Source organism: Psammomys obesus, unplaced genomic scaffold (assembly GCF_907164565.1).
Source record: "Psammomys obesus unplaced genomic scaffold, mPsaObe1.curated_primary_1811, whole genome shotgun sequence".
NCBI classification, from domain to species: Eukaryota; Metazoa; Chordata; class Mammalia; order Rodentia; family Muridae; genus Psammomys; species Psammomys obesus.
Genome location: NW_026586550.1, coordinates 11,781,120 through 11,797,936, shown reverse-complemented (window position 1 = coordinate 11,797,936; position 16,817 = coordinate 11,781,120). Strand labels below are relative to the sequence as shown.

At 38.0% G+C, this 16,817-nt stretch overlaps 1 protein-coding gene across 2 annotated transcripts in view; it reads left to right on the top strand.

The window, feature by feature from the left end:
• The window catches only part of Braf (B-Raf proto-oncogene, serine/threonine kinase), a 133,166-nt gene that overhangs the window by 97,142 nt on the left and 19,207 nt on the right, over positions 1-16,817 (top strand). For both annotated transcript variants that reach the window (XM_055602028.1, XM_055602029.1), the window contains 3 exons: positions 7,913-7,959; positions 8,711-8,829; positions 13,101-13,232. In XM_055602028.1, the coding sequence (XP_055458003.1) occupies positions 7,913-7,959; positions 8,711-8,829; positions 13,101-13,232 (298 nt within the window). The remainder of the gene's footprint in view (positions 1-7,912; positions 7,960-8,710; positions 8,830-13,100; positions 13,233-16,817) is intronic.

The window sequence follows — 16,817 nt, the reverse complement described above, 5'->3', positions numbered from 1 at the left end:
CCAAGTTCAACTCCCAGCTTACAACTAGCTATAATTCCAGTTCCAGATGGTCTGACACCCTCACATCAATGCACATAGTATAAAATCAAATAAATTATTTTTTTAAGTCTCCTGTAGAGAATCCTACCAGACCAGGAAGAAGAAAGTACAGAGATTCTTGCCTGTAGTGTTGTACAGTTTACGAACAATAAGCCAGACAATTTACTAGACCCCCACTTTATCTCAGTAAGGCACATTGTCTCTGAATCTCCAAACATAAAGAAGTCTGATAGACATTAAGAGTCAAAACACGTCGGGGTAGGGTGCACTGGGAGAAACAGAGCCAATGATAGAAGAGATTGCCACTCTCTTTATAAAATGTTTTAGTTTATAAAAAAATTGATGGGTGTAGTGGTGCACACCTTTAATTCCAGCACTGGGGAGGCAGAAATAGGTGGATCCCTGAGTTCAAGGCCAGCCTGGTCTACTGTGGGTGTTCCAAAACTGCCAGGAGAACACTGAGAAACCCTGTCTTGAAGAAAAAAAAAAAAAAAAAAAAAATTTTTTTTTTTTTTTTCATTAAACAAGATGCATCCTTACAAAAACTAGGCAGGCATGGTGGTACATGCTTATGATCCCAATACTTGGAGACAAGCAAGAGGATTGTCTAGTCTACAAAGGATGTTCCAGGCAAGTCAGAAATTGTTGCCATTGAATATCAACATGTTGTTTAAATGTTGATACTTGTAGCATATTGGAAATTGTGTCCTTTGCAATTATTTTAACCTTTAAATGATAATTTAAAATTCATAAGAAATCATACAGTTTGTTAGAATTCATTTGAGTTGTCTTCAGCAAAAGAAGTTTAAAACTATTATGCAAAATACTATTTTGCTGGTTGGAGTGGCACACACTGTCTATAACCCTAGCACTTGGGATCTGGAGACAGGAAGCTCAGAGTCCAAACTAGCTTGGAATATATGAGAACTTGCCTTAAAACAACAACATGGTATTTGGTTTAATATTAATTTTTTGTGTTATACTGCATAGTTCAAAAGGGCAGTAAGATTTTTTTTTTTTCCCTAGACAGGGTTTCTCTGTGTAACCTTGGTTGTCCTGGACTTACTTTGTAGACCAGGCCTCTAACTCACAGAGATCTGCCTGCCTCTGCCTCCGAGAGTGCTGGGATTACAGGTATTTGCACCGCTTCTGGTTTGTAAAATAATTTTTTAACAAACTGAGTTACATAAATTTATAAAAGTAATTCAAATAATACTGTTTCACTAAGAAAATGTGTTGAGCAGGAAGTGGCAATGTACACTTACATTCCCAGCCTGATCCACATACTGAGACCCTGCCTTTTAAAAAGAGAGAGAGTTCCTTTAGCTTCTGTGCTGCTGGATCCAGTGGTTAAATTCTCAGTCCTTGGCTTATTTTATCTGTCAGAGGCCTACGGTTCTTTGTTTTCTGCTTAATCATAGCTTTAATCTCTTGTTAGTCAGTCAGTCAAACTTTAGTCTGAATACCGTTACCTGGGAACCCTTAAAATGCTGAATTCCAGACACTACCTCAGCTCTTCTGAGTTGAATGTACACTATAACATGATTCATGAAGGTGTAAAGGTTGAGGAGATCTATCTACACCAAACCATGTTCTTCTGATTGTCCTGTTAGTAGCTGCTCCTCAGCCAGTCATCATCTACCCTCTGGGGTCTCAGTCAGTTCTACACCAACCTCATCTCTAGCTTATTAATTTCATTTGTATTTAAGACTTAGGAAACTGCTCAGCAGGCTGGCTTGAGAGTCTAGTGGGATCTCGTGCTTAGCAGAGCTCACACTGAGCAGGGGATCTTTCCTCTAGTCTGTTTGTCAGTACTGCTCGGGCTCTTCAGGACCATGTAGGTCCTGAAGCATGAGGGTAAGTTATCAGACTCAGCTGCAGGGTGCTTTACTCACTGAACCATCCTGCCTACCTATGAAAGCCTTTTGAGTGTGTGCTTTATCTTGATTTGGCTTAAAGTTGGTGCATTATGTTTTACGTATCAATAACTCAATAAATTCTAATATGTATGAGAGTTATGCATGCATGTATTTCTATACACTATGTTGCTGCCTCATGGCTGCAGAGACAAGAAGGGGACATCCGGAGCCCCTGGAACTGGAGTTAAAGGTGGTTGTGAGCCACCATGAGTGCTGAGACTTGAACTCAGCTTTTCTAGAAGTACAACCAGTGTTCTTAACTGCTGAGCCACCTCAATAAATTCCTTAAAAATGAAAGCAACTATTTTATTGTTTTGTTTGTTTGTTTTTCAAGACAGGGTTTCTCTGTGTATACTTAGCTGTCCTTTAGACTAGGGTGGTCTCAAACTCAGACCTCCTCCTGGATCTGCCTCTCGAGTGCTGGGAATAAAGGCATATAGCACCATGCCCAGCAAAAGCAGCTATTTTTAAAATCAAAATAAAAATAGAATTTAGACCACTATAAAGCACAACTGAAAAACACACACAAACTACCTATTAGGGATTTAAATTGTTTTAAGATGGTAAATTAATGCTAATTACAGAGAGGTAACAGAATTCACTCCCTTGAACCTTGTTTCCTTTCCACATTGATGTGATGGAAACAAGATGAAGCTGACATCATATCACCACTGTCACACCTGCCAGTTCAGACAGCTCTAAACTCTCACAGAAGTCCGGGATGTCAGAGGGCAGATTCTCAGTTTCCTGCTTGAAGTCTGACAAACATTTGTGGAAAGAATGCAGTTAGGGGAAAGACGGCTGTAAGTGCAGATGCCTTAGCCAGCCAGATCTGTAATTTTAGAAATAGTTGGAAAGTAAAAGAAAGCACTAACTTAAAGGAGCTACTAGGGACTTTTCCAAATAGACTAATTGATTAGACTTGTTTGTCATTGTATACTGTATTTAGTATTTTAATTTCTTCAAAGCATTTGAGTGGTATCTTGCATGCTATTCTTAAAGAAATGAAACACAAGCAGCTGAATTTAATTGTGTCAAAATTGGATGAATGATTTTGTACCCAAGGAACGCAAACTAGGAGATTTCTGACTTCATTCCTCTTAAATATAATGAGCCTTTTTACATATTGTTTGTATTATATAGGTGATTTGTCTATATGTATGTATGTATGATTTGTCTATATGTATGTATTTGTCTATATGTATGTAAGTGCAAAATATATATGCAATACCAGGAGAGGGTGTTGGGCCCCCTGGAACTGGAGCCAAAGTTGCTTATAAGTTTCCCTGTGGTGCTGTGAATCAAACCCAAGTTCCCTAGAAGAGCAGCCAGTGCTTTTAACTCTGAGCCCTCTCTTCAGGCCCTGTGATGAGCTTTCTTAAAAGTAACTGATAGAGCTGGGCAGTGGTGGCACACGCCTTTGATCCCAGCACCACAGAGGCAGTCAGATCTCTGTGAATTCAAGGTCAGCCTGGTCTACACAGCAAGTTCCAGGACAGCCACAGCTATACAGAGAAATGCTGTCTCAAAAAACAACAAAAAGTAACTGGTAGCTAGGTCTGGTAACCAGCCCACTCCTGTGTTTTCAGCACTAAGAATATTGAGGCAGAAGAATCACCATAGGTTTGAGCCTAACCTGAACTACATACTAAGTTCCTGGCCATCTAGGACTACTGGATGACATCCATCAAAAGAATAACAATAAAAATTAAAAAGAACTGATGTAAGAAGTTATTAGCATTCTGATCCTAAGGCTTACCATTTACCACCTACCACCGTAGGGCACCTGTAAACCCAGCATTCAAGAGATGAGGCAGGAGAATTGTTGTCAATTCAAGGCCAGCTTAGGAAGCAGAATTGTGTCCCAGAATATGAATAAGTAAAAATTCTTCAAAGAAACTTTTTAGTTTGAGGTTTGGGGTAGGGTTTGTTTTGGGATGTTGTTGCTGCTGCTGTTGCTGCTGCTGTTTATTTTGCAACACTTTTTTTTTTTTACACTGAACTACAGGCTGTGCTTACAGACAGGGACCACCATATCCAGCTGGAAACTAAATCTATAAGTTAAAATTTTAGAGCATGTCTCAAAACAAAATCCTATCTATCTGCAAAGAAGAAAATATACAAATACAGGATCAAGAAAGTATTTTATAGAAGCAAGTCAGAAAAATTACTGTAGGATTGTAATTAAATATACTCTTATGGGATTTCTAGAATGAGTATGACTTGATTATAGATGTTATGCCTATCAAAAGGGAGATGAAGGTAAGAATCTCAGCCTAGTTTGTGTTGGTCAGATCAAATCTGAAGTATCTTAACTTGGGGCATCATCTTCTGTTCTCTAAAGAATATTGAAAAGGTAAATCTTGTGTAAGGTTTTTGAAAGACATAGAACAAAGACATTTTATCAAGTGCTTTGCAGTCATATGGGTAGATTTGGTAAATACACACTTCCTCCTAGAAAGACTGACGAGAGGATCTTGTGAAGAGAGTATGGTACTTATTTGATAGCACGTTTGTTCTTTCCTAGTGCTACACGCACACACGCACACACACACACACACAAATTGTACTGTTCTAACATATTAAAAAGTTAGAAAGGATTGGTCACAAATATGGCTCACTTACCTCCAGGCCTGATCACCTGAGTTAAATGTTCACTACCAACATGGTGAAAAAAGAGAACTGACTTCTGTAAGCTGACCTTTGACTCCCACACATACAGTGGTGGGCACATGCACAAGCACTAAATTAAGTAAATGTATTCAGAAGGCAGGAGGGAACTCTATTGTAATCACCCTAAACAGTGGATACACTTCAGCATCGTGTCAGAGTTTATTGAATATCGTTCTCTTCTTTACTCCCAGCCAACTATGTACTTAATACTAAGTACTCATGTACTTATTACTAACTCCAAGCTTAGTAAAGTATGTTTTAGCAGTAATTTGTGTAGAACTGTTTAGTGTAGTGATTACTTTGAAATATTGTATGCTGTAGATATTGAGTGTGGTATTCACCCATTTTTCTAGCTGGGAAAATAGAGTTCCTTTTTCTTCCAGCTTTCCATTATACAGACCTGTTCTACTCTTTTGCAGCTTTGATTACAGAAAGAAATTTCTAGATAAAACTTACCAAAGCAGTTTGTACTATAAAGAATTACAGTCAATTTGAAGCAGCTGTTGTAACTTTGGACTCTGTTAGGATTGCCCTAGGTTTCACTAACCAAAATGCCACTGGTTAGCAATCAGATATATCTTGATCAGTATCTACCAAATTCCTGGCCCTAAATTTTCTCTCCTCAACCTTCAGTTAAAATTTACCTGCTTTTTTCTTTCTGAAAAAAATGCTTTCACATTTCTGAAAGTGATTAATGCCACCTATCATGGAACACCTTTTTTTTCCCCTTCTCTTTATCATGTCTCCATATTTTTTATATACTTCCCTTTTATTATTGTAGTGATTTGGGATCTATGATCCCCTCAACCCTTCCGTGACACAATGCTGATGTAGACCTAATTTCATGCAGATGCTATGGAGATAATCAGCACACAAAAGTCAGTGTTCACACAGCTCTCCACTCCAGTCCTCCAGATCTTACATTCTTTTTGTTCCTTCCTTGGTGGAGACAATAGAGATGTCTTGTTTATGGCTGAACACCAACAGTCATTCTCGGCACTTTGACCAGTTATGAATCTGCAGTGAGTTCCCACTGGCCCACTACAGTGAGTTACACTACATCCTGATCAAGCAACAAAACTTCTCTTTGGCCGTAAGCAGTTATGTTTAATGGGTACATCATGTCCATTTAGAAAACAACAGCAATAGCTTCCTGACTAGAAGGCCAATAATTTTGCTAGGCATGGTTGCTTGAGTCTATAATTTCGGCTCTTGGGAAGTGGAGGCAAGATTGCTATGAGTTTAAGGCCAGTGTGAGCTGAAGACGAAGACCCTGCCTCATAAAGGGAGAATGCTTTTGCTTTGTTTAGTTTCCATATCTTTTTGGTTGAAGTCCTTCACTCCATTCCAGCACTTTCATTACTCTACCTCCTTCCCCCCCTCATTTATTCAAGATCTTCCCATTCTAAAAAAAAAAAAAATTTTTTTCCTTACCTTTTATGGCATTTTTTAAAATTCCAAAGCAGGATAACAAAGATAGCAGTTACCAATGCTTTGCTGTCAGAAGGAAGGAGAGGAAGACCTCCTGTATCAGTAGACTTGGGGAGGGGCATGGTTGGAAAAGGGGGAGGGAGGCTGGGATTGGGAGGGGAGGAGGGAAGGAGCTACAGAGGGGATACAAAGTGAATAAACTATAATTAATATAAATAAATAAATAAATAAATAGATAAAAGAATGCTTTGCTGCTCCTCCAGAGGACCCAGGTTCAGTTCCCAAAACTCATATTGGGCAGCTCATAACTGCTCATTACTGTAGTTCCAGGGATTCTGTTTTCTTCACACCTTCTTTTGGCCTTCATAGGCATCTGCATGTGTGTGGCTGGCATGTAGAGACACATACATACACATAAATAAGAAAATAAATCTTTAAAAGATTTAAAGCAGATGAGACCTGTAACTGACCTCTCAGTTTTCTTTGCTGTAAGGAAAGTAGCTGTAGTGACGTAGCAGAAGCGCAGAGTCATGGCAAGATCATGTTAGATTGTAATAAATGTTGTGGAGGAGGTAGCATGAATTGAGAGGATAATGGGGAGAAAGGGTTACTTTTGATAACATTGAAAATGAAATTTTTTTCCAAAAAATTGTTATAGATCTTGATGTCTGAAGAATGAGAACATTTAATAAAGAAGCGAACAGTCAGAACTATTTATAAGTCTATTTTAATAGTGCTCATGACATGATTTTGCTTTTATATCCTGATTTTAAGTCAGAACTTAATATGGTCACTGTTAGATTTCAGAAGTCCTTTACATCTGTTTCTCCAGTAACAAGACAGATAATTTGTATTTGTTATAGTTGATTTGACAGGCATGTATTGAATACTTCATAACTGCCAGGTCCTGTTTCATTTATTGGAAATAAAAATCAAAAGTAGTTTTTAGGGACAGTTTAGGAAAATAACTAAGGATAGGTGACTTATCATTGACTTTAAAATAATATAATGTTGGCTGGTATGGTAGCACACACCTTTAGTCTTTGCACTCAAGAGGTAGAGGCAAGCAGATCTCTGTGAGTTCAAGGCCTGCCTGGTGTATGCAGTGAGTTCCAAGACAGCCAGAGCTACATAGTGAGACCCTGTTTCAAAAAAAGACATCACCACCACCACCACCACCATCATCATCATCATAATGGTAATAATATAATGTCATTATGAGAAAATTTCTTCCTTACTAGTACTAATAAGTTTTAAGAATATATTATGCCTCCTTTAAAATTATCTGTCTTTACCAAACCTTCATAGACTAATGGAGTTTGTATTCTAAATGGAAAGCAAGCATAGGCACATGAAAAACAAAGCAAAACAAGGATCAAGCTATTGCATTTCTTACTACATAATTGAACAGTGAAAGATAACTTTCCATTGGGTTCTTTGTGAGAAAAGAAGAATGTTCATCTTACAGTACGAATAGGTGGAAAAATAGAATGGAAGCTGATTTGGGGACAGATACAGGAGTGAAACATTGAAAGAGATGGGAGTACTATTAAGATGTATTTCAAAGACACAAGTAAATAGACCTGACTGCCTGAAAGGTTTGTATTTGTAACTAGTAAAAGATAGAGCAGAGTTCTTATATACAACAGGATTTGTGCTGTATATAATAGTGAAATGTTTCTGTAATCCTAAATTTACCATCAATTATTATGTAAAGAGGTTATTACAATATAACAATTTCAGTTGTATCATTATTCTAAATAAGTCTTTACTCCCCAAGCATGTTCTGTAAATTTTGAGGCCAGAGTCCTACTCAAGTCTTACTTAGGTTAAAATGTTTTGTTTTTCAGTTACTTACACGCCAAGTCAATCATCCACAGAGACCTCAAGAGTAATAGTATCCTTCCTGAAATTGGTCTGCGAAGTCTGAAAGCACCCTGACTTTTTCTTCTGCATTTTGTCTTCATGTTATGTAAAAACAGTATTGTGCTAAGTTTAATATGCTATAAAAAAAATGAATCAATTTGCATGAGAGCATAATAGAGCAGGATACAATCTGATCGAGTTTCATAATGACTGGACACTATAGGAAAGTCTGTTAAAAGTCTTTATCATAGTAGGACCTTTTCCTTGCTTACATTTTATGCCCTATAAAGTGGATATTTTGTGGCAACTGCTTTCATTCATCTAATTTTGCTCAGTAGTAGCTGAAATTTGAATCTGAAGGGTCAAAATATGTAACAGTGGCATGAAGAAAACAGTTCTTCTTTTGTCTCTTGAGTGCACACAGCTCCTTTCTGATGTCATCTGTATTGTAGGAAAGGCTGCATGGTGTTACAGGATATCTGGGCCAAAGTAAATTAGAAAGTTCCCAGATCTCCCATAGGCTTAGGAAGGCACCTTAACCTTATGCTCACATAGTTCAGTACTGAGAAATCTTAAAGGCAGGTCATAGAAGCTAACTAGAACTAATTCTTGTTTAAAACATGTTTGTTGACTTTCAGAAGAAATATGAATCACTATTTTGAAAAGAAAATATTACTACAAAATTATAGAAACCAGCTCTTTTAACGGAAATCTTCAGAATGCTTTTTCTAGTAGGAAAATGAATTCTATTATTTTTTTTTCCTTTACTTACTGCACCTCAGATATATTTCTTCATGAAGACCTCACGGTAAAAATAGGTGATTTTGGTCTAGCCACAGTGAAATCTCGATGGAGTGGGTCCCATCAGTTTGAACAGTTGTCTGGATCTATTTTGTGGATGGTAAGAATTGAGAATATTTCTCAGTTGATCACATTCTTGAATCCTAAGCTACTAACTAGTTACTAGAAAGTCACTGAAGATCTTAACTACAGTATTTTTTCAGTTCCCACTAATAGTATTGTAGGCCAGGCTTAATGGCATGTGCCTTTAATTCCAGCACTAGGAATGCAGAGGCAGGTGGATATGTTTGTTTGAGGCCAGCCTGGTCTGCTTAGTTCTAGGACAGCCAAAGCTACATAATGAGACCTTGTCTTGAAAGAAAACAAACAAACAAACAAAAGAATCAATTTTATTTTTTATGTAGTCTTTTTTTTCTTGTCTTTAAAAAATACTGCAAAACCAGTTTCAGTATATTTGAACAAAATACATATACATTATAAAATGTTTAGATGTTAATTGAAAATTGTTTAAAACACTTTGTTTGCGATGTTGGTGGTTCACACCTTTTATCCCAGCACTCAGGAGGCAGAAGCAGGTGGATCTCTGTGAGTTCAAGACAGCCAGAGTTGGATGAGATCCTGCCTAAAAACAAAACAAAGATTAAAAACAAATATGTTCAAATGGTTTGTGTATCCTGTTCTTTTTTAAGGTTTGCAGCTTAAGGCATATATTAAGAGACCTCTTCTTTGAGAAAGAGAGAGAGAATGCTATTCTTAACAGAAAGGCTGTTTCACTCTTTTATTTAAGCCTAAATTGTAAGTAGACTTAACACTAGGAAGACCTTTATAATTATGGGGTAACTAGAAGAGGAAAGACAAAGGAAAAGATAGGATGTTTTAGTCAACCTGTGCTGTCTGCACAAGCCTTTCTCTCCTTGTTTCTGCTTTGTAGAAGAGGTTCTGACAGATGAGAACACAGCTACTGCAGCACGCTGTTGAGTCGTTTCTAGGAACCTGCTGTGAACCCACAGTGGTTCTATGTAACCTTTCAGAGGGTCTTTTCTTTTGCCTCCTGTACTTCAAAGTGCCTTACAGCAGCTGATTGAATATAGAAGCAAATACTAGAGTCCTGCTAGCTACTGGTAAGGCAGGTACTAGAGAGAATTGGAACTCTTGGCACTAAACTCTTTGTTTTTTTTAAACTATAGTTAAGTTTCATTAATAGTAGGTGCTTTCTGCTAATATCTAATATTTAAATGAATTAGTAAATAATTTAAGTCAGTTGAGGTTTAATATATTAAATACTCACAGAGGTAGTCCATATAATCAAACACTCTGTAGGATCTTCACTCATATTTGAATAGAAACAATCTTGCTCTAAAGAACTTTTGAAATACCAAGTCTAAGCTGAATACAGGTGTTCTAAGAATCTTTATGCAATTTTAGTCTTTAAGTTTTAATCTTTAAGTAGTTTAATCTTCCCTAACACTGTTATCTCACCCTACTAAAACAGAAAAGTTAGAAGGGCGTTTAAAGCCATATTTGCCTAAATAACCAGAACAATATATTGGTAGCAGTCTCGAAGAAACAGACTTTCCAACTAGTGGTCTAAGTTTGTCGAAATAAACTTCCGGTTAGATTTAGTATGCTTTCTGGGATCAGGAATGAAGTTAGTGCAAGTGGCAAAGTGGGCAAGAAGAGTCTGCTGTGCAGAGCTGTCCTCTATGTTAACATCAACGTTCCCGAGCCTTCCTGGAGCCTCTTCATCTGAAATGTGAGGCCAGACTCAAGGATGGGAAGACCTCTAGACTCTGTATTACAGTCAGCTATGTTTCTTTTAAAACTCTTTGATATGTGTTAATTTCTAATCAATTAGAAGAGAGTAATTGATGGTTGTGGTCTGGCTTTCTGCCACCTGTAAGGCACATATTTCTAACAAAGGTGGCAGTGTGCCCAAAGGAGACGGGGGAGGGGAATTTTTGTTCTGAAATTGTAAAGCAAATTTGAAGACATCATTCACATGCTTCTACAGTATGTTTAACAATAGTACAAGAGTTGGTCTAGATCCAGTCTCTAGGATTGTTCTTTTTCCAAAGCTTTAGTTTATGTAATTAGTAGAGTATTAGACAAGGTGGGGTTTTTTGTTTGTTTGTTTCCTTATGATTACTTTTTTTGTTGATACCCTGGATCAATGAGCTCATCTTCTATTCAACCATGCTGAATTTTAACAGAACCAGAATAGCCAAAAATGGGGGGGGGGGAAATATATATATATATATATATATATATATATATGAGGAGCTGTAAAGAGCTCTGGTTTATCTTTCAGAGGACTTGGGTTTAATTCCCAGCACCCAAATGACAACTCCCTTTCTGTAAACTCCAGTTAGAGCAAATCTGATGCCTTCTTCTCGCCTCCACAGTGGCACAGACATATACTCAGGCAAAACACCCACACACATAAAAATTAAAGTAAATAGACCATTTGTGGTAGCACATGCCTTTAATCCCAGAGGCAGAGGCAGGTGAACATCTGTGAGTTCTAGGACAGCCAGAGCTACATAGTTCCTGTCTCAATAAATAAATAATTTTTTGAGGGTGTGAGAGATCGACAACCTGAAATAATAATTTGGTCATACACCAGGCCATGTGGTCCTCTGAATTATTTACAGTGGTCTATTCTACTTTTATTTATATCTTAGAAGAAAGAAATGTGTCTGAAAAATTTTATAAATTAACAGATTGAAGATCTGTCACACATTTTAGTAGATGACATCTGACTTTTCATCTAGCCATCTACTAGCAGTGAAAGCACACTAAAACTTAAAAGACAGTTCTTCAGCTGAACTAAACTCTATTCCCCCACGACCCCAAAATTGTTTTTTCATTTCATCACCCTTGTATGTGGTTTATTTTATATCATATTACTAAAGTAGCAGCTGTCAACAAAACATATGACAAAAACAAGTGGAGAAAACATTCTTCTCCACTGTTATCCCTTGACTTTCCAGGTTTTTCCATAGATCTTCCAACGGTATTCCTTAACTTTGGGAGGACAGCAGAGTCATGTGTGGAACTCTAAAGCTCGGGGATGTGTGATCCCACTTATGACTATGTTCTGTATCATAGATGCAGTCAGCACTGAGCAGGCTCCATAGGCAGTTCTGACTGGCAGCTGCAATAGCACTGTTTCTGCAGTAGATACTCACCGTGTGAAGGCCAGGAGCCTGCTGTTCTGCAGCATTTTATTAACACCCTTTGCCACTTATTCAGTTCCTTTCACAAAACAGATAAGAGATGCAAAGTGAAGGGAAAAACCCTAATTCTTCCCCAGTCATTAATTGTATTTCATATAAATACGACACTGAGTTGTACAGTACTGTGACTAAATTATGTTAAAATTTGATAAATAAGATTTGGTCTTTGTTTGCCTTAGAAACAGCAACTAAAATTTTCTTTATATGATTTTCTAACAAGTCGACCTGTTATGTTTCTTTTGTAAATAAAGCTTTTTTTTTTTTTTGGGGGGGGGGGCTTGAGACAGGGTTCTCTATGTAGCCTTGGCTGTCCTGAATTCGCTTTGTAGTCCAAGCTAGCCTTGAACTCAGAGAGATCTACTTGCCTCTGCCCCCTAAGTGCTGAGATTATAGGCATGCACCACCACACCTGGCTTAATAAAACATTTTTAATACCATATATTTATGATATAACTTAGAAGGATGTTTGAATTTATCAGCCTCTAAATTCTACCATTATTTTCTAATATGCCCTGAGTTGAGGAAAATCATTTATACTAGTCACAAAAGTTAATTTCTTGTACCTACTTCTAAGCCTTTTTATAAGTGCAAATCTAGTATTTCTTTGCCAATTTAGAGTAGAAAGTAGAGACTAATTCTGATAGGATAGTCTTGAAATGGTCACATGGCAATGATGATGTTTGTTCAGAAACAGGGTTGCTGATAAAATTATAAAATCTTAGTAATGCATCATAGAATCCCAGCTCAAATCAACTCATTCAGAATTTATTCAGCAGGATTTTTCCCCTTTATCTTAGTTGGTTTTATTTTTTTGACCATTAGTAGGCATATTATAGTTGATGATTTATTTTTTGTTTGTTTGGTTTGGTTTTGGTTTTTTGAGATAGGATTTCTCTGTGTAGCCTTGGCTATCCTGTACTTACTTTGTAGACCAGGCTAGCCTCTTAACTCCTAGAGATCTGCCTGCCTCTGCCTTCCAGAGTGCTGGGATTACAAACATGGGACAATGTGCCCAGCTGCTAGATACTTTCTTCAAATAAGGTGCTACTCTGGGAAATATCGTACTTTGTGTTTCAGTCTTTATTCAGCTGAAATTAATGATAAACTAGAATTTTTCCTTCTTATATTCTAACAGGCACCAGAAGTAATCAGAATGCAAGACAAAAACCCTTATAGCTTTCAGTCAGATGTGTATGCATTCGGGATTGTTCTATATGAACTGATGACTGGCCAGCTACCTTATTCAAACATCAACAACAGGGATCAGGTAAATATCCATCATCTTTAAGAGTCATTTGAGTGTTTCTCTTTTAATGCTCCAGGTCTACAAAGCAGGGAAGTAAGGAGATGGAGGTAAATACAAATGATAGAGCTCTTGATCTTTGTGATTAACTTCAGAAAATGTTTGTGTGCTTTTGACAGTTTTAAGGCTTTTGGTTGAAATGTTGGTCATAAATGTTACAACAGAGTGAAATTCCCAGTTTTTTGACCAGAAGTTAGAAGTATAACAATGCAAATAATTCCTGTTTCTTAGCGATAGCCCAGCTAAAAGAATGAACTCTGAAGTTTGTTATGAGGGTATATGCCTTTAATCCCAGCACTCAGGTGGCAGAGGCAGACAGATCTCTTTGTCAGTTTGTGGTCAGGCTGGTAGAACATTCCAGGCCAGCCCTGTCTTTTAAAAAAAGAAAGAATAAACTTTGCTGTGGTCACAGGTATACTTTTGTACCCTTTGATTCTGTCACAGATTGGACTGTCAGAATATGGGCTAAGCTGTGAACATATTTATATCAAATTTTTCCAGAATTATTAAAATGTGTTTAAAACAGCAAGACAAAGCATGAGGGATTGGGAGATGGTTCATTGGAAGTGTTTGCTGAATAAGCACCAGAACCTGTGTTCAGATCCCCAGTATACACAAAAAGCTAGCTGTGGCTAGGCGGGTAACCACAGTGTTGGAGGGAGGAGGCAAATGGACCTGAAAGTTCAGTTTCCAGCTAGTCTAGTGGAAACATAAGTTCCATGTTCACGCTATCACCATTTATTTAAAAAAACAAAACAACAACAACAAAAAAAAAACAGGCTGGAGAGATGGCTCAGCCATTAAGAGCACTGTCTGCTCTTCCCAAAGTCCTAAGTTCAGTTTCCAATATGGTGGCTCTCAGCAATCTGTACTGGATCTGATGCCCTCTTCTGGCATGCAGGTGTACATGCAGATAGAACACTCATATATTTGTTGTTGTTGTTGTTGTTGTTGTTGTTGTTTTTAATGAGGTGGAGGAGTGATTGAGGAAGACTGATATGCATTTCTGGCTTCGGCATTCTTCAAGCCAGTACACCCACGCACACACACATGCCCCCACAACAAAAGTGGAGGGGAGTATGAAATGGATGTTACATCATGTAGATTTGAAAATTCTACCAGAAGGGTAAAATTTTACTTCTTCCTTGCCTAAGTTCTTATTCTCTGTTCCTCCTTTCTAGAACATAACAATATCACCCCACAAAGCTTTGCTCATCCATGTTTTCACAATAAATTCCCATAGGCTTTTCTTTATTTCCTTCCCTTCTCCCACTCTCTTCATTTTTGTTTTGCTTTTGTTTCTTGAGACATGGTTTCCCCTGTGTAGCTATGGCTGTCTTGGAACTTGCTCTGTAAATAAGGCTGGCCTTGAGCTCACAGAGATTTACCTGTCCCTGCTTCCTGAATACTTGGATTAAAGGCATGTGCCACCACTGCCTGGCTCTCTTCCCCTTTTCACAGAGTGGTATGCTGTCACCCAGGCAGGACTTGAGGTCTTGACCCTTCTGCCCTGATCTCTAGAACATTGGGGATCACAGCTTGTGCTACCAGTTCCAGTTCACCAGCCCAACAAGTGGATGACTTGTCCTTACTGAAATTACCTTGGATGCCTCAACATTTTTTTACAGATTTTATTTATTTATTTATTTATTTGCTTACTTACTTACTTACTTACTTACTTACTTACTTACTTACTTACTTACTTACTTACTTACTTACATCCTGTGGCAGCTTCTACTCCCTCACTTCCCCTCTCCCCATAGCTTCTACTCCTCCCCTCTCCCTCTCCCTATTCCCTTCATGAAGGCCTCTCATATGTATCAACCCAAGCATATCAACCCCTTGCATATCAAGATGCAGTAGGACTAGGCTCATCTTCTCTTATTAAGGGGATATGATACCCTCTTCTTGACTTCATGGGCAACTGCACATAAATGCTCATACCCACACAGAGATGCACATTCATGCATTTAATTTAAAATAATAATTTTAATGGAGATTCTAGAGCAGATTGTGATTCAGTAGGGGTAGACTCCAAGCGCTGGTACTTTTTTTATGCTTCTGGAATAATTCTGATGCATACCAAATGTCTTAGGGTTTCTGTTGCAACAACAAAATACCATGACCAAAAAGCAAGTTGGAGAAGACAGGCTTTATTCAGCTTACACTTCCACATTGTTGTTCATCACCAAAGGAAGTCGGGACAGGAACTAAATGAAACAAGGCAGAAACCTGGAGTCAGGAGCTGACACAGAAGCCATGGGGGAGTGTTGCTTATTCGCTTGCTTCCTATGGCTTGTTCAGCCTGCTTTCTTATTGAACCCAGGACCACCTGTCCAGGGATGACACTGCCCACAATGGGCTGATGGTAGCATTTCCTCAACTGAGGCTCCTTCCTCTCTGATGTCTCTAGCTTGTGTCAAATTGACACACAAAACCAGCCAGTACACCAAAGATTAGAATTATCATTCCAGGTTGTAAAAGCAAGCAAATGTGGAATACTTACACATTTCATCATGACGCCCAACCAAATAAAATGATAGGCTTTATGTATAAGTGTGTTCCTTTGTTGACAGGAATTTTTTTTTATTTTTGGTATGTTTTTGTTTTGTTATTATTTTATTATTGTGTATATGTATAACGTGTAAATTCTACATGTGGGGATCAGAGGACAATTTTGTGGATTGGTTCTCCCCTTCCACCTTTATGTAGATTCTAGAGATCCAAGTTAGCCCGTGCTTTATGTAATAATTTGGTAAAGGCCCACAGGCTCAGTCTGCTGTTCATCGTGTCATTGATTCTGGGCCCATAGTAAAGCAGAACACTATGACATCAAGAGAATGCTTAGAAGGAGATTTTCACCTCCACAAATAAGAATACTGAGTCTCTGTGTGACCTTTACCCAACAAGGATCTTAAGAGATAGGTAGATGAAGAGAGAATTGTTTTTGTTTTTACATTTTTTTTTTAATTGTTGTGGTTGGATGTTACATAACATACATGGAAAAGCTCAGAGAACAGTTTTCAGGGTTCCATTCTTCTCCCACCATGTGAGTCCCCAGGATCAAGTTCAGGTCATCAGACTTGGTGACAGGTGCCTTTATCCACTGAGAAGTCTTGCCAGTCCAAGGTTTAAGGTTTTTTATTAAGGTCGTGGTTCATCGTGAGTTAGTTTTGTTTAGGGTGTGAGAGCTGAGGCTTCCCAGATTTCTGTACTCAGCTACTTCTTGACATTTGACAGATAGAAACTTGTTCTCTCCAAGAGAACTGAGTGATCCACAGAAGGACAAGGCTTTGAAACTTAAGTTTTCTTGGCAGTATAGTTGAAGTTCCTAGAATTTGCCAATCTAGCCAAGTAAACAAGAATAAAAAAAAAAAAAAATCATAGATCCTTCATTCATTCTACTTGCTTGCCCTAACTTTCTGCAGGAATACCCTGTTTTGAAAAGATAACTGGTCATCCTTAGTGAGGTAGCACCATCCATCTCTTTGAGTTCTGTTTTACTTTTCCTATACCTTCATCTTCCATGCTCTCAGATTAGACTTCTGT